Consider the following 22,165-nt stretch of genomic DNA (forward strand, 5'->3'; position numbering starts at 1 on the left):
TTGATCCGCGGAATCGCACGCGCCAGTGCCAGCTTTGCAGCTGACGCTATCGAGCGGGAACGAGCTGTTCGTAACGAGCATGATGACAAGCAGGGGTATAGCAATTGCGGTGAAAACGACGGGATATACGTTCGAGGTGTCTGAGAACGGGAGGATACTTAAAACTTCTTAAAAATGATATCTGGGTCTATCGGCGGCGCGAAAATGCATGTCAGCCCCGCATCGAACGTAGCTGCAAGCAGACAAAGACTGACCTTCTTGGTATTCTTCTGCCGAGACCCACATTTTCTTGAACGTGCTTAGCCCAGCGAGGATACTGCCACCGATCCAGGTCGAGTACTTGCGTTCTGGAGGTGCACTGATCCGGATCTTGGTGTCTCTCAGCGCCAACTTTTTCACCTCGTGCAGCAATCGATCTCCGAATCCTGTCGAAACGGCATCGCTCAATCAGCATCTTGACACAGCGGGTGTAATCAAGCGAGACTTGTGGACACACCTTTGACCAGCGTTCCTCCTCCGCTCAGCACAACGTTGCCAAAGAGGCTCTTGCGCAAGTCAAGGTCGGCACGGTTGATCGAGTCGACTACGACTTGGTGAACGCCTGCGTCTTCGAGCCCGACCAGTTCCGGGTTGAACAACAGTTCGGGAGCTCGATGTCGCTCCGGACCAAGCTAGAGTGGGATTGAAGCGAGCGGGAGACGTATGAGCGGAAACCGCGCAGCGATGAAAGTTTGCAGCTGCAAGGACAACATACCCGGATTACGTTACCGTCTGGTAACCGGAACTCTTCCCCTCTCGCACCACTTTGAGCCTCCTTCTCTTCCTTTGCTGGCGACAAGGCGACATAACACGTTTTCTCCTCTGTTGAGTCGAGACCAATCAGCATTGGCGCAGACAAGGTTGACCGTGAGCGGATACGCACTGATCATGCGAACCACTTCTTTTTCTGCAGTCGTGTGCAGGTGGTAGCCTGCTTTGCGCAGTAGGAGCTGCAGGTGATCCGTCACATCTCTGTACCGTCGCCAGGTCTTTCCGTCAGCTCTAGGGCTCGGTGTGATCGAGGGAACGGAGACAAAGGAGACTTGCCGGCCCGCGACATCGACTCTACGAATTGCATGGTTGATCGAGAACCCCTCAAAGACTGGAACCGCATGCGTTACACCGTCTCCCGAATCGAGTACGATCCCAGTTGTCCTGCCGCTCGCGTACCTGAAAGATGAATCCGTGCTCAAGTGAGCTTCAGGAGAACAGGCAAAGTAGGGAGAGAGAACTTGCAATGCGAGAATCGCTTGGACCGAGGTGTACATCGCTGGCACGTTGAACGTTTCGAAAAAGATCTGAGCAGCTTGTTCCCGGTTCGAGTTGGGGTTCAGTGGCGCCTCGGTGAGAAGTACTGGGTGCTAGTAGTACAAAATTCCGACATCAGCCATCGTGGTCCAGCTGCATGTTTTGTGATAAATCGGGGTTTTACTTCTTCCGATAGTGTTCTGAGCTCTTCAGTGTAGACGTGAGACCAGATTCGTTCCATGTCGTCCCAATCTGTCACGATCCCGTGCGCCATGGGGTAGCTGGCAACCAGCGCTCGCGTGTGAGCCTTCAATTCGTTACAGCCGGAGGTTCGGGTCTCCGTGATTTGCTCACTCACTTTATCCGAAGCAATCCTCGCAATTCTTGTGCTTTCCTGCCGACAAAAGTGTCACCTTCGACTGCGCCTGCCATTACGCGGGTGTGTTTTGGTCGACCTGTTGCTCGCATCAATTTCACCGTGAGACGCGTCGTCAGCCTAGTGCGTTTGCAGTCGCAGCTGAGCTCGACTTCGGGAAAGGACTCCGGAGAGATGGACGGACCGACATAGGACGGGAAGTAGCACGAAGGATGATCAGACCCGGCGAACCCGGCTTTCAACGTGCCCGATCCTTGGTCGATCACGACCGGCTGATTCAGCTGGTCCATTTGGATATTATAGAACGGTCGCGCAGAGCTCGTTGCGAGGCGGATTGCTGTCGGTTGAAGGAGTCGGGTCGACTGAACGCGCGCGCGTGTAGGGTTCCGGTCTCCTCTGCCTGCGCAGTGAAGAGCTGTTCGAACGGGGGTCCTTAAGATCAGTGATCACAAAAGCGGGCGTGATGCTTGCCTCCGGCGTTCGAGCTCGTGAAGCGACCCGAGAGTCGGCCTGCGGCCGTCGACGCGCCCGGCGCATACGCTGACCCTCTACGTAGTGTTCCGTCATATCATAGCAACCGCGCTTTCGAAAGGACCTACGAGCTCGCTGCACTACCAAGGGCAATTTCATTCATCCTCATTCCAAGGAGAAAATTGGGAATACAATGTAGACGAGATCCACTGTTGCGCTGGTACCCGTTCATTCAGACGCGACCCAGCTCTCCGCCAAGGTGCCTATAATCGGCAGCTTGTACCGATCGAGCACGTCTGCATCCGCGTATGCTCTCAGTCTGCGAAAAAGAAACAGTCGACACATGGTAGACTGGTCAGCTCGGAGTTAAAGGAGGTGCAAGAACAGAAGAGGAAGCATAACCTACGCCATGATAGCGAGCATTGCCACGTCCAACACGAACAGTATCTTCTGAACGAATGCCCACAGGACAAAGTATGTCACAAAGTGCAAGATGGCGAGCGAGATGCACAGCAGGATCGACTATCCACATAGCACCGATCGAAAGGTGGTTAGCCGGTGAGCCTTTCTCGAGGTTTAGACTTGTTCCTCGCTCCCAAAGATCTGAGACGACCGGTCTCGTTGAAGGCAACTAGAGAAGTAGCAAACACTTGCGAACTCACCGAGTACGCCTGAAACCTAATAAAATCGTTTTCAACCTCGGCAACGAGCAGGAACACGGCGCCGAATGGGCCGAGAGCATAGGCGAGCGCTGCAAGCCAGGGCAAGCGCAAGAATTCGAGTGTCGTCTCGGTCCCGCTCAAGGTGTGCGAACCCGAGTGGGGAGCGAATGGTGATGAGTAGGACGTTTGCGCGGAAGAGTACGAGTTGCCGTGAGCGGAAGAGCTCAAGGATGGTACCGAAGCTCCATCCTGGTAGGAATAGGTCTGGAACGCGGGTGCTGAAGCTGAGACCGGAGCCGGGTTCGAGGAGGACGAAGCCGCGGTACCGCGTCGCGACGAAGCTGAAGTCGTATGGTCCGGCGGGTCAGAGTCTGCGTCATTGCTTGAGCCCTTGGTCAGCCAACCTTCCGTCTAGGGGCGCGAGAGGCAGGGACGGCTCACACGGTGCAAAGTTCAGTGACATGATGGCCGGTAGCGAGCCGGAGAGCGATCAAGCAATGGTCGTGCTTGACGTAGTGAAACGACGAAGCTTCGGATGCGATGAACCTGACTGGACAAGGTGATGGGGCGTGACGGGAGGCAGTGCAAGGGCAACTCGCGCGGACCTTCTGATACAGTTACAGCTTCCCAAGCCCGGACTTTTTGATACTTACTAACCTCTCCAGGATGCAACAGCAATTTGCGTCTCGCCCTTTTCTCCGATGCAAGCGAAACAGTCATTCCGAAGCGAAAGAGCACGAGAATCTATGATCATGCAGCGGTAATACTCCTTTCCCGGGTTCAGCAAGGGATCGCCTAATCTGTTGCCATCACGCGCTGTAGCTCTTGCTTTGCCCTCCAGAAGATCGCTGGAATGACTCGGGAACTGCGTCCAGCCGATATCCGACTTGGCAGATTACCCTAGCATCGGCGCGATACAGCTTTGACTGCGCCCGGTCTGCCAACGACAAATGCGTTCAAGCAGTGTGTCGTCTGTCTGCGCGGGCTAAGCGAGCGTCGTCGCGTTGACAGCTCCGTGCACGGCGTTGGCAGGTTTGTCGCTGTGCCCGAGGCTCTGGCTCGGCGCGATCAAGTTGCGAATGCGTTGTTTCTGCATGTCGCTCAAGCGTCAGCTTGGATCGTGGTATGCGGTCGACCCACAATATATGTTCGACCTTTGGCAAAACGGTATGCGCTTACGAGGATTTTCATTTCGGGAAAACCGCCTTCGATCTTGCGATCCCACACGAGGTTCCATCCTCTCGCGAGATCGTCCTTCGTATCCGTCGAGTCGACATGTCGATCTCGCAAGAGCCAGACTCTGAATCTGCCGCCAGTTTCGGGCGAATTGCGAGGCACGAGCGTAATCGCCTTGAGTCCCGTCGCAGGTTCCGAAGCTGAATCTGTACCTCCTGCTGCGGTAGCAGGAGCAGGAGCAGGTATCGGAGGAGGAAAGGTAAGGAACAATTCAGTCTGCGTCCAGGTCGCGCGATGCAGCCACTGCACGAAGCGATCAGGAGCAGCTCATCAGCGAATCCGGCCTCGAGCTACAAGCAACGCCAGGTTTCGCTCACGCGGCACCGGTCACAGAACTCGATAACGACTCGAGGCGTCTCGGACTGCGAACCGTCGGAGAGTTGCGGCGGAGAGAACGTAGAGGGATCAAGCAGCGGGTCCGCTACCGGCACTGGCGAAGGCGCGACGCCCGGAAGAGCTTCGGTCGAGGGTTGACAGTCTTGGCAGGTAAGTGTGGAGGACATGCGGCAGCGGCTAGTTATTGGTGCGAGCAGGAGCAAGTTGTAAGCGATGTTTATTACGCCAATTGCACAATTGTAAGCGAATATTACGGTTGACGAAATTCAATCTTCCGGGTTTCGGAGTTTCGTCATCTCCGCTCATTTTCATCTCCACTCACTTCGAAACACCTCAGATCATCATGCAAGCTGTAGTCGTCACCGAGAAAGGACAAGTCCAGGTCAAAAAGATCGACAAGCCGCGTGCAGGCAAGGACGAGATCGTTGTCAAGGCGAGTCGAGGACGTCGAGGGGCCGAGGGCTCGAGTTCGGAGATCTGCCTCCACTCGCGTGTCTCCCTCGAGCACCATGCTGAAAGGAGGAGGGAAGCTGACCTGAGTACTATTTGGACAGACCTGTGCAGTCGCCCTTAACCCGACTGACTGGAAGGTGAGTGGACTGGAGCATCATAGTCTCGGTCGAGCTTGGCTCACTGTGCTGTCCGACCCTTTCAGCACCGCGACTTCATTTCCCCTCCTGGATCGATCCTTGGGTGCGACTATGCCGGAATCGTCTCTGAAGTGGGCGAGGGCGTCACGAACGTCAAGGAGGGAGACCGAGTTGCTGGAGTCGTTCACGGAGGTCGCATCGAGTTCAACGAAGGCGCATTCGCCGAATACGTCAAGGCGATGGCACCCCTTGTCTGGAAGGTGCCAGAGTCTGTATCGTGGCAAGAAGCTGCAGCCTCTGGTGGAATCGGTCCCCGTGAGTATCCCCTGACCAGCCGCGAAACCGCCCCTCCTGCTCATGACCTTTCTCGCTGTCCCTGAGTACAGTGACGGCGGTTCAAGCGCTGTACTTGCGTCACGGGCTGAACGAACCCTCGGAACCTTCCAAGGAGAACCTCCCTGTCCTCGTGTGGGGCGGAACTTCCTCGGTCGGCTTGTACGCGATCCAGTTGCTCAAGCTCTCGGGATATACCGTCATCGCGACCGCGAGCGAGAAGAACTGGGATCTCCTCAAGTCACTCGGCGCAACTTCGACCTACGATTGTCAGTCCATCTCTGGTCTGCCTCGCCCGGCAAAAAACAGCCATACGGTCCAGCTGATCACTTGTTTTCCTTTCGCCATCCTGACAGATTCTGACCCCGACGTCTCGGACAAAATTGCTTCCGACTACCCGGATCTATCGATTGGGTTCGACTGCATTTCCGAGAACGGTACTACGTACCTCACGGCGAAATCGTTCAAGTCGGGCAAAGGCAAGATTGTCACCCTCCTTCCGGTCGAAGACGATCGCTTGAAGGAGGTCCCCAACGTCGAGATCGAACCCACTCTCATGTATACGATCTTTGGAAGACCGTTCGACATGAGACGACACTTTGAAGCGATGCCCGAAGACAAAACCGCGATCGCGAAATGGCTCGCGGAATCCATGCCGCACCTCATGGGATCCGGTCAGCTCAAATCCAACCCGGTCCTGTCGAGGGAAGGTGGACTTGAAGGGATCAACGAGGGACTCGAGTTCGTCAAGGCTGGAAAGGTAAAAAAAAGCTTTTCATCGTTTATTACAACGGTCCCACCTTACTGACGAGGGCCTGACCTTTGTTCACTCGTCCAGAACCGTGCCCAGAAGCTCGTCTACACCCTCAACTGATCTTTGAACGAGTTGCCATAGTCGTAACACTGAAAGAACTGCAAATAACCGAAGTGATCCATGCCCATCGATATTCCGGTGTCCCCTGTGTCGGCTGTCATTGAAGTGAGAATCCGAGTGACAAGCTTATCGAAACATCTCTCATAGGCCAGCAATGTGAAGCGAACAGCGCAGAAAGGCTGAGAAACCGATGTAGGTATTTTCAGTTTGAAGAGATCTAGCGTTAATGGGAGGAAGTGGTAGTAGGAGACAAAGGTTGGGGGTATCTAAGGGGTACTCTGAAAGAATATATACCGGTAGACAAATCGGGAAACGAAAAGGTACAAAAGTGTTTGACAAAATCTTCGAGGCTCAGCCTCTTCTATGGAGGTAGCACGACAAGGCTGGGTACGTTTCGTGAAATCAGCGCCGTTTCGAGACAGCTGGGTTGATGAGCGAGATGAGGGCGCCAAGCGAAATTCCAAAGATGCCGATGATCCAAACCGTTTGAGGGGTCGAAGCGTAGCGTGCGACGGTACTCATGACGATACCTCCGAGGTTGCCACTTCCACCGACGACGCCTCCCATCAGGCCATTGATGTGCGGGTTGACGTGAGGCAGGAGAGCGTCTATGCGCAAGAATCCGGTTCGACGTCAGTTGCGATGGTTTGGGAGCTCGACCCGGACGCCAAAGGAGATACTCACAACATGCGCCGTTTCCGGCTTCGACGACGAATGCGAGGACCGAGATGAGAGCGATGAAGGAGGGTGCTTGGGCGAGGTTCAGAAGTCCGACGAGCAGTGCGAGGACACCACCTAGCACGCAAAGACCGCTCATCCAGAATTTCTTGGCGAGTACACCTCGTCGTTGATCGAGTCGACGGTACAGGACATCTCCGACCATGCCTCCGAAGGGTCTTGCGACGATGTTGAGCAGACCAAACCTGATCGGGCAAGTTTGTCAGTAATGGGCGCTCGCACGTAGAGCAACAGTGCTCGACTTACATTGCGGCCCAATTGCCCGATCGAGTTTGGTCCCAGCCAAATTTGGTGATATACCACGAGACGAGGATCGAATTGATCGTCAAGACTGTACCGAACGTCGAGAAGTATGCGGCTGCGAGCATAAACGTTTGCGGACACGCGAGATCCTTGACAGAAGTGCCGAACGATTGCGCCGTTTGAGGTTGGACGGAAGTAGGCTGGTCGTCGAGCATGGTCGCTTCGGATCCTCGTCTGACAATCGTCGTCGCGCCCTTCTCGATATCGGCAGTCGAGGGCATCGACTTGAGCTGCTTGGAACCGAGACCGGTTTCGTTTGGCGGGCCAAACACGGTGAGCGACGAGTTGGTCGAGCGGATCTCGGACAGGGTGCCACTGCCTCGACGAATGTTGCGCGAGTCGAGGTTACGAGTTGCCCATGAACCGGTAGGTGTGTCGTCGTTGAGGATGAGCACGGCGGCACCACATGCAAGTAGCAGCACGCATGGGACGATGAAGCTGAGCCTCCAGGCGACCCGCTCTTCGTGCTCGTGGCTTTTCACGAGCGAGTTGAAGATGGCGGGCATGACAAAGAACGTGACTAGGGGAGCAGAATTTGGATGAGCTTTGGAATCTCATGGCCTTGGACACACGCTCGACTTACTTCCGACGCCCGAGTCTCCCCATCCCGCGGCAAATGCAGACGCCGTGCCGATCACTTGTTTGTCGAACCAAGCTTGCATCAAGCAAGACACGGGAACGAACGCAGCTCCAGCAATGCCTGACGAAACCTCGAGACGGTTAGATCCGGCGTGCATTGTGCAGTCGAACGAAGGAAGTAGGCGTACCCATGAAGAATCGCACAAAGTACAGACCTGTCACGTTCATCGCCGTTCCAGCGAGACCACAAGGAATAGCAGATAGCCACAGGGTGGCCACGAGGACGTATCGCTGCAAAAGGGGGATATCAGACCGGGTTTTAGCGGGGACAAGGAGAGAATCTCTGACTTACGGGACCGAAACGATCACATAGGGGACCAGCAACGAGTCGTACGAGGAGAGAGGCGACTCCCGCAATAATGTTGCTGTTGGCGACCTGTGACGACCGGAACAGGAGGCTGATGAGACAAAACGGCTCGAGCGCTCGGCCGACATGTGGGGGAGCTCACCTCTCCATCGGTGAGGTTCATGTCCCGCTTGATCGTGACATTTAGCAGCGGCGGCATTGCGTACCACGACAGGAACGACAGAAGGAACGACAACCAGGCAAAGAAGCTGCGAACGACGACGTGGCAGGTACCGAAACCGTGAGTATCTACAGATCTTGCGGTGGAAAGAAGAGACGCGTGAGCCGACATACAAGATACGACCATGCCTATCGAAAGGATTCACTATCGGTAGCTGCTGCGCTTTGAGATTCGAAGCATTGAGCGTTGGGCTGCGAAGCGTAAAAAGAGGCATCGTAGGTCGAGGTGGAGAGTGTGTGTCGTGTTTCCGGGCAGGCGTCTCTTGCTGAATCGGATCTAAAGAACGTGCTAAAGGCGGAGTCGATGTGGTGATTGACGAAGAAGCCGACGCAGAATTGGAGGAAAGACAGACGAGAACCCTGGTCGCCGAGAGCGCTTCTTGTACAGCCGCTGTCGAGCTCGATTGCGACGTGGACGGGAAAGTATTGCAAAGAGGAGGCTAGCGTCAGAGAGGCAGAGGTTTAGCTTCGTACGATCTCTGCGAGAAGGCTCAGCACGCTCGGCTAGTCGCTTTCGTAAATGCCTGCATCGCCTCGTGCAGATCGCCAGAACGTGCTTGGTATTCTTCCATACTAAACAGTCAAGCGCTGCTGCGCGCCAGTCTAAATTTCGAGGGCAAGAGATTCTTCGAAGAAAGAGGACTTGCGTTCTCAACTGGCCAAGAGCTGAGAAGGCTGACATGCTTTCGCGAGCTCGATCATACTTCCCGCTCAACACAGTTCCAGCGCTACCCTTACTACAGCACTCTCGGAGAGCGTGCACTGTCGTTATCGTCGTGCACGTCCTCTCAGAGGTGACGCTATAAATCGCCTTATCAGCTCGAAATTTAGCCTGCCAAGCTTCTTGTGACCCAAGACTTTGAAATACCGTGGCGGGAGACTAGAGCGCGACGATGGAACGATGCATCATCGGGGCGCGGTGGCTTCGATAAGGACGAGGAATTGCGCCTTGACCGGGTCGCGCCAGTCCGAAAGCGAAAAAAACGCCGAGCATGTCGCTCGTCGTTCGATAACAAGCTAGGTTGACTGTGTCTTGGCTTGACAGCGGACAAGTACTCCTGCGCTGAACAGGCGCGAGCCCGTTCTGAGAGCGACAGAGACGCACCAAAGTCCCTTGTCCGGTACATTGCAACATCTGCGCCGGGTCTAGGCGCTCTCTAGTTCGCTGCATCTCTCGGCAACTATGATTGATAGGACGCAGGAGATGAGCCGGCATAGCGCTAGTCTGGATTCGGAGGAACCCGGAAGCTTGAGCTTGGGACGGCAAGATGAGAATCAAACACCATGAACTCGACTCACGACGAGAGCTTGCCCAGTGAGACTCATCACTGGCGTCGTTTCCCGCTAGCCGCACGTATGCGTGGTTTTGGCAGATCACGACGGCTCGATGGTGATTCACAGTCACGAAATTCTTCCGCCTAGATTCATCCTGTCAGCTCGTGGCGGCTCGATCGAGATGTGCTCGTGCTCTCCAGTGGCTCGTGTAGGATCGCTGATGTTGATGGTCGGCGTGCTGGTCGAGTCGGCGGTAGGTGCGCTTTCTTCGGTTTCGTCGATCAAGCCAGCCGGGACGATGCACGGGAAGGATGTTGCAATCTGCTCGTGTCAGGTGTGTCAGCGAGGGAATCCTGCAGCAGAGACCTGTTGATGACGCCACGTACAAAGGCTGCACGATTGATCCAGGGCGGCGGCGACCTGCCTGTCAGGCGCCGAACGAGCTCTTCCGTGAACGTGTTGCAATTCCTGTGCACCGTCCGTTCTATCGTGAGTTACGCCTCGTGGAGAAGGACCGAGGCTGTGGGGGCAGGACTCACCGCTTGAGCAAATCGTAATTTGTTCCCATCCATTCTTCGTCTCGTCTCATTTCTTCGATGATGCGCCAAGCTCTCCTCTGAGTTACGGTGAGGTACTCTGTGCCGTCGCTACGACCCCCATCGTCATCTTCGTCTTCGTCGGGTGCGTCCTCGCCGAGGTCCGCACCTGCTCCGGTTCGTCTCGCCGGTTCAGCCAAGCTCGTCGTTGATGCGTAATCGACCAAGCCATCGTATGGCCTCGTGGCCGACTCGAAGCGCTCGCTCGAGGTCATGGTTCCGAGGAGAGACGCCTTGCTGGGCTGTTTCCTGAGCTTGTTGGGTCGAGGTGGGCGAGCGGGACGGTGGAGTTTGGACCATTCGGGCCCGAACGCGGTTCCCATATCAATCGTTTGGTATTGTCGGAGTCCTGGCATACGCTGCGGTGCCGTGCCTGCTGGAATCGAGAACACGCCCGAGACGGAGGGCGAATCGTGCCCGCCGAACGCCCATTCTTGCGGAATCGGATCCGTGTCGGTCGGACCAAGCGGGATTGTGAGCTGTACCGAGGTGTGATAGACGCCCGTTCCGACCAGGTTGAGCAGCATGGAGAGCTTGGAAGGCGGGAGCTGCAGGGCAAAGTGGGGGTCAGGGTTTCAGCTCGTGCGGCCGAACGGTCCGGAGTGCGAGCGAACCAGGTCATATACTATCACTTTGACGCGTAGAGGCTCCTCCATGAGGAAGCGGTTCGTCGTGGCGTGGTTCGACTTGCGGATAGATTCCGAATTGATATCACCAATATTATCTCATGCAGATTCAAATCAATCGTCAGAACACTCGCCCCTCTCGCACGCGCCTCGCCCACCATTCTCGTCACCCACAGGATCCGGCTGCTCCCTACGAGCATTCGACCGTACCACACGACTTCGCGCGCGATGCAGAACTACTAGTGAGGTCATCTCGACTGCGGCGCCGGATGATCGGCTCTCAGCTCTTCCCGCGGCCGGTTGCGCGTACTGACGGGGTTCGACGTCGTTGTCACCCAGTGCTGGAAATCCCTTGAACCGCCTGTCGTACCTACGTTCGTCGCAGGCGTTCCTCACTTCGGCTCTGCGCTCCGACAAGGCCCAGTTCCTCGTGCTCGACCGCCTTCAGCCGCTATGCGAGCCTCCTTCAGGCGACGAGCGCCGGTTCGCCCGACTCGAGTGGAACGACGTCAAACAATTTATTGGAGATCCCGACAAGGTCTTCGCTGCAGTCGACGGCAAGAACGATGATCTCGTCGCGAATCTTGCTCTCGTCGGAGAGGACAGTGACCGCACCGTTGGAGACCTGTCTGCAGAAGAGAAGCGCTCCTACTTTGTCAACAAGGTGAGCGATGTTCCCTCCAAATCCTAGCACGAAACGAGACTGAATATCGCATCGTCGTGCCGCCAGCCCGCGCTCGTCTTCCTCGGCGTCGACGAACGTTCTGCCCCAGCATCGTCCAAATCCCTTCCCCTCAGCAAACCGACCGAACATTCGACGCTCGAGAGTCACTCGCCGTACGGTGTACCGTACTGGGTCCTTGACGTGTCGAATCTCGGCGATTTCAAGCAGCGACTCCTCGAAGCCAAGAGCGGCCGAGAGTTTGTCGAATTGCGCGCGGCATCCTCGGTTATCGCGAACGACGAAGCGAGCATCGGCGCTGAAGCCCGTTCGCTCGTCGACTGGAACACTCGAAACAAGGTAGGTTGCCCTCGGCCGAGCTCAGTGTTCGCTTTGTGCGTAACTGCTGACTGCCCGAACCCTCGCCACCTACAAAGTTCTGTCCCGGATGCAGTCGACCTCTTCGTTCGGTTTGGGCAGGATGGAAGCGATGTTGTATTCCCGGCGAAACGAACCCAACCTCGCTCGAAGGAGAACCTCCCTGCGTCAGCAAGAAGGGCGTGCACAATTACTCTTACCCTAGGTCCGCGAGCAATCCTCATTGCAGACTTTAAGACTTCTTGGGAGCTGACTGAACAACTTGGCACCAGAACTGATCCCGTTGTCATTATGGCTGTGCTCTCTCCCGACCGGGAAAAGATCTTGCTCGGACGCCAGGTAAGTGTTGATCCTTTGATCGTCTTGCTTACCCGAGGTTGTAGGCTCATGATATCATTCGAATTTGGCGACAGCGAACCTGGCCCGCTCGGTTCTACTCGTGCTTGGCCGGATTCATTGAATCGGGCGAGTCGCTCGAGGAAGCTGTGAGACGGGAGGTCTACGAAGAAGCTGGCATCGTCGTCGACCACGTTGGATACCACAGGTGCGTCTCTAAGGTTTGACATTGCGACTCGATTCGTTCGGAGCCCTGACCGCGAATTGGCACTATGCTTAGCTCCCAGTGTTGGCCATTCCCTTCGAGCCTGATGATGGGCTGCTGGGGAATTGCGAAAGAAGGCTCCACGATCCGCACTGACCTCGACAACGAACTCGAAGGTAAGATGAGACTGCGCATCGCCCCGACATCATTCCAGGCTCGCGATTGACGCTTTCTGCGTGCTACTATGCTAGACGCTCGCTTCTTTACGAAGCAGCAGGTTCTCGATGTGATCCGGGCGAGCGAGCCTACTCAGCTCACGAGGGAGGAAGTTCACAGGATCGAAGGGACAAAAGCTACGGACCAGACGGATGCCGACCGGAAACAGATCGAAGAGAAAGGCGCGTTCCGCATGCCCCCTCCGTGAGTTGCTTCCATACCTGGTCTCGTCTTTCCCATGTGGCACTCATCAGGATCTGAACACTATCGTACCCAGAACTGCGATCGCAAACACTCTTGTAACTGCCTGGGCGAATGGTACCCTCATGTCGCCGCTCGCAAACCCCAACACGCCGCAGAACGCCAAGATCTGAAGCAGTTGTTCCGAGAGTAGCCATATCATTTATCCAATGTTGTCAAAACGTATTGAAATCGTAGAAACCGCGATCTACATCCTTCGTATGACTTTGCGCCCTGCGGTCCCGGCGCCACGATCAGTTGTCAAAGCTGCCCGAAGGGCTTGAAGCTTGGCTCGTTCCTTTTCCTGCATGTACGAGGACACGATCCGAAAGAAGTGAGCATCAGTACTCAATCCAGGGCACATGCGAGAGTTGAACAATGTGAGCTACTGACCGCTTCTTCAAGACGTTGTTGCTCCTTCCTCTTCTTGACTTCTTCCTCCCTTTTCTTCTGTCGTTCGCTCCACTCGAGCTTCTCCTGCAACCGTTTCTCCATTTCCTCGGCGACTCCTCGGCTGAGCGTTTTGACCACCTGTCGATTTGCCTGTTTTTTCAGATCGATCTCTTTCATGACGAGTGCTGCAGGTCTCGGTGGCGGGTTCTCTTTCCCTTTGCGTCCTTGCACCGGATCGCGATTCGCGACAGTCGTTACAGTGCGCACCTTCTTCGCGACTGGTCCTTCCATGGCCGAAGCTGGTCGAGGTACCGGAACAACGACGTTCTTGGTTTTGAATGGCAGTGACGGCACAGTCGGTTGTCTCCGTTTGACTTGCGAGAGAGTTTCCTTCTCTCTCTGTTTCCAGAGCGAGAGCCGTTCTGAGAACGCCGGAGACGCCACGCTCGACACGGACGAGGCGATCGAGTTTGCGGGGCGCTTCGTACGGGTTGTGCCGAACGAGAAGGGTTTGGCGGTGGTCGTGGTCGTCGAGGATATAGCCACGCGGTGGCGCTGAGGTCCATTCTCGACAAGTTTGGAAAATGCAGCAGGATCCTGAGCGAGAAGCTGTTTAGCATAGCAGACTCGGAAATCTCAAGATTCAACAACTCACTTTTGGTCGATCAGTTGCCGAATGGGTTCGCTTGCGGACAGCTGTAACAGTAGGTTGTGGCGGAGGCGGCGGTGGGGGCGGCGGAGGTGGTGTGGGAGCTTTTGATGGAGGGGCAGCGCAGAGTGTCTCCAGGGCTGACTCCATAAGCGCGGGTTTCTCGTCCGCCTTGCTCTCGACATTACTATTCACCTGAAGCAGCCCACCGCTCGATTGATCTTCTTCTGCGGCTCGAGCATCTCCGAGACTCTCGAGGAAAGTCGAGATCCTGCGGTTCAGATCCAGCTTGGGCCCGGCAGCCACACGGTTCGCTTCGAGTGTCGATTTGGTGAGCTTGAGGACGAGAAGCGAACTCGAGGTATTTGCCGATGCTATGGCCTCGGAATCGTCACCATGGACTGAAGTGCTCATGCGCTTGAGAGGCGGTAGCTCCCGAGCGGTCGCGGATCGATCTCCAACTTCCGAGAGACGCTTAGGAACTGTCGGAGCCAGCACAGGCGGGACAGGCGCGGCTTTCACCGATTCAGGTGCAGTTCTCTGACGCTAAGATCTCGTCTCGTCAGGATCAGAAACTGAGCGATTCTAGCTAGTCTGGCACTTACCTTGTTTTGGCTGACGGACGTTGCGAGTTTGCGCTTGACGTGGTCCTTGGGTGCGCTGGGTTTTTTCCACGCCGCATCGCGCTTGAGACCTTGCTTCTTCGCCTGGAGAGCCTCCCCGATCCGTTTCTCACGCCTTTCGCGCTCTTCCTTCCTCCTCTGGCGTTCCTGCTCGCGCGTACGAGCATCCGATGATGCGCCGAACGAGAACGACGTCGGCAACGTCAACGCGGCTGGTTTCGTGGCCGAGGCGGAAGGCGGAAGGGCTGCTGGTTCTGCGTTGGGCGACTTGACTGGCACGGCTGTTTCGGCATCAGGAGGTGGAGCAGGTGCTGTCGTGGTTGTCTGCACGAACGACGGTTCTTTGGTCCGAGGTATGCAGACCGGGTTCCCGGGTTCTTGGGATGCAGAATGGGGTTCGGCTGTCTTGGGCGAGTGATTCACTTCTTCTGCTTGCGGTTCATCGTTTCCTCGACCTTCGAGAGCATCTTGTAGGGCGGGGGAAGATTTGAGTACTCGAGCCGGTCGGGCCGGTTCGTTTTCTTCTGGCAGAGCCGAGCTCGCGGGTTTGGACGACGCTACCGAAGCTCGAACCGACTTCTTGTGGCCGCTCGATTTGAGATTTCCGGCGTGTTTAAGATGCTGGATGGCAGCAACCGAGGCTCTTCGAGATGCCAATGATTCCCGACGAGTTGGCGGCGGAGGCGCTGCCAGGGATACCCGGATTGACCGCTTTGCTGCAAGTGTCGGAACAGCAACTGAATGGTGCCGAGATTTCCGCAATGTACCGGCCGCTGCCGCCCTTGCGGTTTCCAAAGCTGGTGCTGAATCGGATGGCGGAGCAAGCGAGACGCGAATAATTCGATCGGCTGCTGGTTGAGGTGATCGGGCAGAAGCATGTTCATCGGACTGCAAAGGCACTTCAGCGTTGGGAGCAGGAGACGAGGAAGGTGGAGGACACGCTGTAGGTGATGACGAGAGGCGTTCTTGCGGATGGAGCGCTGGCTGAGACTCTTTCTCGATCTCGCGCTCATCGATAGATTGCGAGCCTTCCTCTGGAGGTTTCTTGACAACGTCTGAGTCTCCCGCCACCGCAGGGGAAGGAGATCGCCTTGTCGACAGCTCGAGAGAGGTTTCTTCTTCCGTCACCTCCTCGATAGGCTCGACCGCCACCGGAACCGCTGCAGGTCTGCTCTTCCACGTCGCTCCAATCTCCTCAGTTGTGGTTGGGCGAGATCTTGGGCGTGTCCTTGCGGGTGTACTCTGGCCTCTATCGCTTGTTGTCGAGTTGAACATGAGGGGGGCACCCATAAGGGGCAAAGTGATATCGCCCTCGAAGGAGCCCGCGTCACGCCGGGCAGGGGAGAGGGGCAGGGAGATGTCGGGTGATGAAGCAGATCTGTCATATCGCAAAGATGATAGAGGGGACAAAGGTCGGGCGTCGGCACTGACTGCAGCCACATGCGCTTCTTCGGGCGACGCTTCGATGCGCCTTTGAACAATCGGCGGCTCCGGACTTGGAGGAGCAGAGATAGCAGCAGGGAACGTGTGCCCAACTTCAAGCGAATCGTCTTGTATCGAAGCATTCGGCGAAACCGCTGCTCCAAGTTGACCATCGTTCACAGGGGCCTGAGCGCTTTTTGATCCGGCTTGATGGCTCCAGGCTGCATTGGTAAACGATGCGACGGACTTCCTCCTCTGTGAGGTGGTCGGGTCGATATCCTGGAGCCGCCCTGCCCGGTTCGGCGCGAGAGAAGCGCGACCGCGCTTGTAGGGCTGAGGTAGAGGAGCTGTGTCGAATACATGCGGTGCTCTCATTCGTTTTGGGGGCACTGAATCGGGCGGAGGAAGGACAATTCTAGTGAACGAGGGTTGCAGATTTGGAGCTGGAGAGGGCGAGGGCGTGGGATGAGGGTGAGCAGAATCCGCAGGGTCGGGCGATGCTCGAGCACGCTCGTCACTCAGCTCGGCTTCGTTCGAGATCTCCGCTGGAATCGACAGATCCTGCAGTTCAGAGCTGTCGTCGTTGAATTTGACGGGCACGTGCGTGTCGGGCGGCGGGGTATCTTCCGATTCTATCCCCGTCCTGTCGGGTTGCGCCAGTTCTGCCTCGGGGTGCTCTTCTTGCTCATCGGCCACCGTCTTCGAGATCGTGACCAGATTTTCCACCTCTACATCATGAGTGAGCTGCTGCTCTGCTGCAACCTCGCTGATCTGCTCTGCGAAGCTTGCCTCGCCCTCCTCCTCAGCTTGTTCACCCAGCCGCTGGATCGTATCTACCTCATCGCGTCCGGACAGCACAGATGCATGTACCGTCGTCCCGCACTCGAGGTCAGCGGACGGATGGCCAGTACCAGCCCTGTCGACGGCGGCTGATTGCGTTGCTTCGCTTTGTGGGTCCTCTGCGTGCTGGGGCAAATCATCGACCTTTGAGATGTCGTAAGATCGGCGACTTGTCCAAGAGGCGTCTGGATCGTGCTCGGCCGATTGCAGCACTTCTCGCTCGAATTCCTCGATAGCTGATTCCCCTTCTTCAACCGATTCAGCTACGTCGACTGGTCTATCGAGGGATGGCGGCGAATGCGCACGAAGCGGCGGTTGCTGGAGGATGGGGTCATTGGACGGCTCCCGATTTTGCGCTGCAGTTGAAATCGAGTCGTGCAGTTCAGGGGATTCTTCCGTGACCAGAGACTGCGAATGAGACGAGTTCGAGCTGTAGTTGGCGTCAATGGACGGCTCCTGCTCGTCGAACAGTGCCTCGGAAGGCTGCGAAGGGCTTTGTCGAAAGGATAGAGTCGACGAAGGTTGAAGAGATCTAGGGGTCGATGCTTCGACATTGATAGACCTCGCTGGGCTACCGGCGAGAGTAGGCAGATCGGCGTCCGAGTCATCTACGCGAACAGGGGATAAGCTCCTACAGAGAGGGAGAGAAGGAATGCGGCAGGTGTCCTCACCGTATTGCGGCCTGCTCTGTTCCGACTGTTCCTCGTCCGACTCGTCTATGGTGAATGCACCAGATGACGTTTTTGCCGGTGTCCTCGCTCCGACGGTCCACAGGGACTGATCGACGAGGAAGTCTGGCTGCTGCTCGTCGTTCAACAGTCCGAACGAATCATCGAATGCGCTCGGCGCGAGCATGTGCTGGAAATCGAGAGTCGAGACATCTTGCGCTGCGAGCGATTGTCGGGACTTGAAGGGCTGGGTCTGCTGCTCAGTGCTCGGATTGTGGTGGTCGCTCGACTTGATCGAGGCGGTGTTGGACTTGGGTCGGGGCAGACCCGACGATTGCGGTTTATTCTTCCTGATCGGGAGCAGCGACAGGTAAGGCGCCATTGTAGGCCCTCAGCAGCGTGCTTTCGGTCGAGATCAGGAGTAGCGCGAGGGTGAACCTGCGATGATTTCACGCGCGCGCGTTCGGTTTGTTGTTTGTTCGCTCCCACACTCGCCCTCTCGCTCGGACTCGATCACTATGCTGTTTACGACGCGTCTTATGATTTCTTGTAGCTACTAGACGCTTCTTTGCGGCCGCTCGAATGGGGACCATTCAAGGGCTCCCCATGAGAACGTCATCTCTCGCTCTGGAGCTGGTCTGTGCCGGTCCTTTCGCGCTACCGGAGACAAGGACCGCTGATATAGTGCTTGGATTGTCTCTGCTTAATGGGGAAGGTGATTCGTGAAAGCTCGAAGTTGACGATCACAGCCGACACCGCGGAATTCATGCGCTCGCGCCCTCTCTGCACATCTGTTCGCACCGTCCCTCCCATTTCCGGCGTTCGCTTCTTGCATCTCGCTTTCTTTTCTCTGGCTCGTCCTTGAGATCCAATCATGCCGACTTTGAGAAGCCTCGCTTGCGGGCTCTTGCTCGCACTCTACGCGCTGGCGGCTCCGACTTCGACACCGCCCGCCATGTCAATCACTACCGAGGCGAGCGTCAAGGTTGGCGCCGCGATCCGGTTCCAATGGTCAGTCTTCCATCCTTGCACCAATATTTCACCGTGATGTAACCTGAGCGCGAGAAAATACAGGTCGGGAGGTGCTTCCCCCTACTCACTCAAGATTTTCATCAACGACAACGTTGTCGCTTCGAATGACGGTGCGACTCCTGTTCACTGACCCTCGAGTCTAGAGCAAACAAAGTGATGACAAGAGGCGGGACACAGGATGGCAGGCTCAGTCAGTCCAGTGGAGAGCGAGCTCGGATCAGGTACCGGTTGGAGCCAAGATCAAGATCCGCGTAACGGACAAGAATGGCGAAACCGTCGTGAGCGATCCGACCGTCGTGGGCGACGGCAAGACTACGAATAGTCCTCCGAAGACGCCTCAAGACGGACAACAGTCGGACTCGTCTGAGAACTACAACGAGGCGGATCCGTCCAACGACCAAGACCAGGAAGCTCCACCAAAGGAGAGTGACAAGGCGTGGATGAGTGACCCTCAAGGTGCTGCTACCCCTGTCCAGGTCAAACCACCTTCGACTGTGATGAATCCACCAGAGGAGGACGGGACCGTGCAGATTCAGACAGTACCGAACCCCAAACCTACAGCAGTGTGCGTCTTATGGTACATTCGTATACTGTCACAGCTTAAGAACGTCTCTATTTGTACGATAGCAACCCCGCCGGAGAGGTGCCGTCGGAAACAGCAGTTTCGGGATTCGACAATCTCACGACTGCCGAAAGCGCGTCACCACAGACGGCTCAGGCTCAGGTTCCCGCACTTGAATCGATCGACCCTACCATTCTGACTCCATCAGCTAGTTCATCTGAGTGGGTTCCCACGATTGATCGAGACAAGGCGCGAGCTGATCTTGCTCCAGCAGCACCGCAACGACCTCGTCTACTCCTTCGTCTTCCAGCACGAGCACCTCGACTTCTTCCGGATCCAGCACAGACAGTGGCAACACAATGACCTATGTCGTGATCGCCGTGATCTTGATTCTTCTCCTCGGCGGAATGGGAGCCGGATTCTGGTGGTGGTAAGGCTTTACGAGATGTTCGAACAGATTTCGAACCAGCACCAATCATTCTGAGCACCTTACTGTGTACAGGAAAAAGAAACAAGCCGGACAGGACGCTGCGGCTGCCACCAAGAACAAGAAAAAGAAGAAGAGCAAGAAAGCTCGACAAGTCTCCCAGAACGCCTCGACCGACGAGGACGAGGAACGTCTCGTGGGAACAAACAAGTCGAGGGGGGATTCGGCAGACGAGTACGCGACGGAGGATGCGAGCGCCGACGAGAAGCCGGGAAGCTATTCGGATGACGAGTATGCCCAACCAGGAACTCGATCGCAAGTGAAGAAGACGAAGAAAGCGAGTGCCTCTGCATCATATGACTACTAGTTTTCCATGCAACTATACGAAATAGCGCGCGCTACTCGTTTGATTGCTCCCTATTGCGGCTTGTGGTTCTCCTTGTCTTGTTCTTTGAGAGTTTCGGCATCGATCGTGTGTCCGTCTATCCTCTCGGCCTCGGTCGTGTCGCCTTCTGTCACCGGTCGGTACCCAACTTGCTTGAGCACCGCGAGCACGCCGACCTTTTGGACATCCTCGAGTGCCTCTTGCTCTTTCACAAGGATCATACCGGCGAATCCCAACGAGTTGATCGAGATGTGACGTCCTTGTGGGGTCGTGTACTTCTCGTGCAATCTCGGGACGAGGTGCAGGTACGAAGTCGTGATGATGACGTTGTACGACAAGTTCGACAGTCGGATCGGGCCCGAGAACAGGTCGGGCGAGTTTTCGGCGAGACGACGCAGGTGGTCAATCATGAGGTCGAGCAGTTGCAGGAATCGATTTCCGAGGTACGCCGCGACTTCGGATGTAGCAGAGGGAGGATCGAGCAACGCGGTAAAGTTGGCATACGGCAGAGGAAGTTGGAAGCATGCGCCTGTTCCCGTAACGGTAAGACTTGGGATCAGCGGAGTATACAAACGCTGGTTGAAGAGCGTGACTAACGAGGATCCTGTGGTCGATTCGAGTCGATAAAGGCGTCGAACGGAGCAACACCATTCGAGAGCGGGATGAACTGGAGACTGTTACCGGACAAGCGCCCGAGGTTAGTCTTTGTCGCGCGCAACGAGTCGGGTATCGCCTCGAGCCTACTGTTTGTGGGGTTGCCTGCGAGAGAGGTTTAAGAGTTAGTTTCTGGCGAGCACCCGCTGACAATACAAGCCAGAGAAATGGACGCACGAAGCACCGCTTTCGGGACCGCAGTTGAAGAAGGCGAGGTGCTTCTCCCTGGTGCCGAGCTGTTTGAGGATCGAGTGGGCGGCAAAAACTTCGAGCGGAGACAATGGAGTCGTTTGCTTGACAAAATCTTTGGTTACGAGGAGGAAATGGCGGGGAGTGACGCAGAACTTGTTCAACTAGAGGCGAAACGAGCGCACTGGTGAGCAGACCCTCGTTGATCATCAGGAAACTTGAACGCACCAAGACGGCGAATGCCTCTCCCGCATTGTTGTCGTCCTCTCTGAGAGTGTCTTCGGCGACAAAGAGATCGTCCTGGTAAGGCGGTGCGAACGGGTCTGTCGGCGCGACAGCCTCGCTTTGGTTCTCTTTCGTCGGCTTCTTGGCCAATGCGGGTGCGAACCTGACCTCGAACTGGCATGCAACGACAAATGAGCTCGCTGGGATCGTTGCGCAGTGGTCAGACGAGGCTGTACCGGGATCTGGGTGGACTCATCATCCAACTCGATCACTTCCGACTCGGTGAAGTGCACATTGCCCGCTTTGAGCGCTTTCGCGTACTGCTGCTTGATCTTCTGTGACAATCCCGGGAATGCCATTGGTGCGCGTGAGAGTCGAGGCTGTCACAAAATAACTCTTTGAATGCATTAATCTCGTTCGCTTCCCCTGACCATCGCGTCATTTCAGCAACCCTCGCATCCGCGCTTCCAGCCGTCAAGATGACCTCTCTGTTCGCCGGCGCCAAGGGCCTATTCCGCACTCTCTTCACCTCGGCTCAGACTTCGACTGCTGACTTGCAGCTCGCCAAGGAGACCGTCGAGGTAGGTCCTCTCGCTCGTAGTGTCACTAAGCAATGACTGAATGGCGCAACATGTCCCCCACCAGTCGATCATCAGTGGTACTCCCGTCGCCGTGTTCTCCAAGTCTTACTGCCCCTACTGTGCGTCCCATGTCCCGTCAGGGGTACGAGTCCGTACTGCGAGCTGACCTGGCACGGTTGTCGTAGGCTCCGAGGCGAAGCGGATTCTCTCGTCGCATGGACAAGATGCTCGAACCAAGGTAAGGCCATTCGGACATCCTGCTCCGTTTTAAGCGCCTTGTCCGCTGACCTCGTCGTCCGCAATCTAGATTCTCGAGTTGGACCATGAACAGCAAGGATCTGCAATCCAGCAGTACCTTGCCGAACGGGCAGGAGTCAGCAAAGTCACGGTTCCTCAAGCGAGTCCTGCCCCGTCCTCTGGCTCGTTCGGGCTCGTACTGACCTCTCTGTCTTCTCCATAAAACAGATCTTCATCAATGGCAAGATCGTCGGAGGCTGCTCTGACCTCAAAAAGCTTCAATCCCAGGGCCAGCTCGACGCTCTCCTCGCATAACATGACATGATCTAATTATCTATCGTTCATTCGCGCTCTCTCGCCTCTCTCTCTCTACA

At 56.2% G+C, this 22,165-nt stretch overlaps 11 protein-coding genes across 11 annotated transcripts; 4 read left to right on the forward strand and 7 right to left on the reverse strand.

The window, feature by feature from the left end:
* Nucleotides 1-158: 158 nt before the first annotated feature.
* JCM15063_003530 (uncharacterized protein) lies at nt 159-1,953 on the reverse strand (the record flags this gene model as incomplete). The annotated part of the gene is made up of 10 exons (XM_076675451.1): nt 159-187; nt 255-425; nt 497-671; nt 755-861; nt 923-1,011; nt 1,087-1,209; nt 1,276-1,400; nt 1,472-1,568; nt 1,646-1,742; nt 1,848-1,953. 10 exons carry the CDS (start codon nt 1,951-1,953, stop codon nt 159-161), a joined length of 1,119 nt encoding a protein of 372 aa, XP_076537535.1.
* A 409-nt stretch (nt 1,954-2,362) lies between these two features.
* On the reverse strand, nt 2,363-3,259 carry SDS24 (Sds24p; the record flags this gene model as incomplete). The annotated part of the gene is made up of 4 exons (XM_076675452.1): nt 2,363-2,453; nt 2,541-2,656; nt 2,797-3,167; nt 3,238-3,259. 4 exons carry the CDS (start codon nt 3,257-3,259, stop codon nt 2,363-2,365), a joined length of 600 nt encoding a protein of 199 aa, XP_076537536.1.
* A 522-nt stretch (nt 3,260-3,781) lies between these two features.
* On the reverse strand, nt 3,782-4,535 carry JCM15063_003532 (SelT/SelW/SelH family protein; the record flags this gene model as incomplete). Its single annotated transcript, XM_076675453.1, has 3 exons — nt 3,782-3,886; nt 3,976-4,275; nt 4,350-4,535. The coding sequence occupies 3 exons, from the start codon at nt 4,533-4,535 to the stop codon at nt 3,782-3,784; spliced, it is 591 nt and encodes a 196-aa protein (XP_076537537.1).
* Nucleotides 4,536-4,711: 176 nt separating this feature from the next.
* JCM15063_003533 (zinc-binding alcohol dehydrogenase family protein) lies at nt 4,712-6,165 on the forward strand (the record flags this gene model as incomplete). The annotated part of the gene is made up of 6 exons (XM_076675454.1): nt 4,712-4,801; nt 4,923-4,958; nt 5,024-5,273; nt 5,345-5,560; nt 5,648-6,051; nt 6,130-6,165. 6 exons carry the CDS (start codon nt 4,712-4,714, stop codon nt 6,163-6,165), a joined length of 1,032 nt encoding a protein of 343 aa, XP_076537538.1.
* Nucleotides 6,166-6,567: 402 nt separating this feature from the next.
* Nucleotides 6,568-8,586, reverse strand: JCM15063_003534 (uncharacterized protein; the record flags this gene model as incomplete). Its single annotated transcript, XM_076675455.1, has 8 exons — nt 6,568-6,773; nt 6,850-7,088; nt 7,150-7,726; nt 7,790-7,906; nt 7,974-8,076; nt 8,138-8,221; nt 8,295-8,400; nt 8,486-8,586. The coding sequence occupies 8 exons, from the start codon at nt 8,584-8,586 to the stop codon at nt 6,568-6,570; spliced, it is 1,533 nt and encodes a 510-aa protein (XP_076537539.1).
* Nucleotides 8,587-9,772: 1,186 nt separating this feature from the next.
* JCM15063_003535 (uncharacterized protein) lies at nt 9,773-10,898 on the reverse strand (the record flags this gene model as incomplete). The annotated part of the gene is made up of 4 exons (XM_076675456.1): nt 9,773-9,967; nt 10,033-10,114; nt 10,186-10,790; nt 10,857-10,898. 4 exons carry the CDS (start codon nt 10,896-10,898, stop codon nt 9,773-9,775), a joined length of 924 nt encoding a protein of 307 aa, XP_076537540.1.
* A 198-nt stretch (nt 10,899-11,096) lies between these two features.
* NPY1 (NAD(+) diphosphatase) lies at nt 11,097-13,038 on the forward strand (the record flags this gene model as incomplete). The annotated part of the gene is made up of 9 exons (XM_076675457.1): nt 11,097-11,110; nt 11,208-11,532; nt 11,599-11,889; nt 11,967-12,112; nt 12,180-12,246; nt 12,321-12,451; nt 12,524-12,624; nt 12,700-12,868; nt 12,942-13,038. 9 exons carry the CDS (start codon nt 11,097-11,099, stop codon nt 13,036-13,038), a joined length of 1,341 nt encoding a protein of 446 aa, XP_076537541.1.
* Nucleotides 13,039-13,252: 214 nt separating this feature from the next.
* On the reverse strand, nt 13,253-17,881 carry JCM15063_003537 (uncharacterized protein; the record flags this gene model as incomplete). The annotated part of the gene is made up of 4 exons (XM_076675458.1): nt 13,253-13,894; nt 13,953-14,492; nt 14,552-17,439; nt 17,503-17,881. The coding sequence occupies 4 exons, from the start codon at nt 17,879-17,881 to the stop codon at nt 13,253-13,255; spliced, it is 4,449 nt and encodes a 1,482-aa protein (XP_076537542.1).
* Nucleotides 17,882-18,373: 492 nt separating this feature from the next.
* Nucleotides 18,374-19,887, forward strand: JCM15063_003538 (uncharacterized protein; the record flags this gene model as incomplete). Its single annotated transcript, XM_076675459.1, has 6 exons — nt 18,374-18,510; nt 18,574-18,641; nt 18,709-19,096; nt 19,159-19,314; nt 19,365-19,523; nt 19,596-19,887. The coding sequence occupies 6 exons, from the start codon at nt 18,374-18,376 to the stop codon at nt 19,885-19,887; spliced, it is 1,200 nt and encodes a 399-aa protein (XP_076537543.1).
* A 50-nt stretch (nt 19,888-19,937) lies between these two features.
* Nucleotides 19,938-21,332, reverse strand: JCM15063_003539 (uncharacterized protein; the record flags this gene model as incomplete). The annotated part of the gene is made up of 6 exons (XM_076675460.1): nt 19,938-20,434; nt 20,503-20,579; nt 20,650-20,664; nt 20,737-20,912; nt 20,977-21,147; nt 21,210-21,332. The coding sequence occupies 6 exons, from the start codon at nt 21,330-21,332 to the stop codon at nt 19,938-19,940; spliced, it is 1,059 nt and encodes a 352-aa protein (XP_076537544.1).
* Nucleotides 21,333-21,452: 120 nt separating this feature from the next.
* On the forward strand, nt 21,453-22,106 carry JCM15063_003540 (glutaredoxin; the record flags this gene model as incomplete). The annotated part of the gene is made up of 5 exons (XM_076675461.1): nt 21,453-21,554; nt 21,619-21,673; nt 21,740-21,792; nt 21,862-21,951; nt 22,020-22,106. 5 exons carry the CDS (start codon nt 21,453-21,455, stop codon nt 22,104-22,106), a joined length of 387 nt encoding a protein of 128 aa, XP_076537545.1.
* Nucleotides 22,107-22,165: the final 59 nt, after the last annotated feature.

Source organism: Sporobolomyces koalae, assembly GCF_050403365.1.
Source record: "Sporobolomyces koalae JCM15063 DNA, S_koalae_JCM15063T_v1_ctg1, whole genome shotgun sequence".
Classification (NCBI taxonomy): Eukaryota; Fungi; Basidiomycota; class Microbotryomycetes; order Sporidiobolales; family Sporidiobolaceae; genus Sporobolomyces; species Sporobolomyces koalae.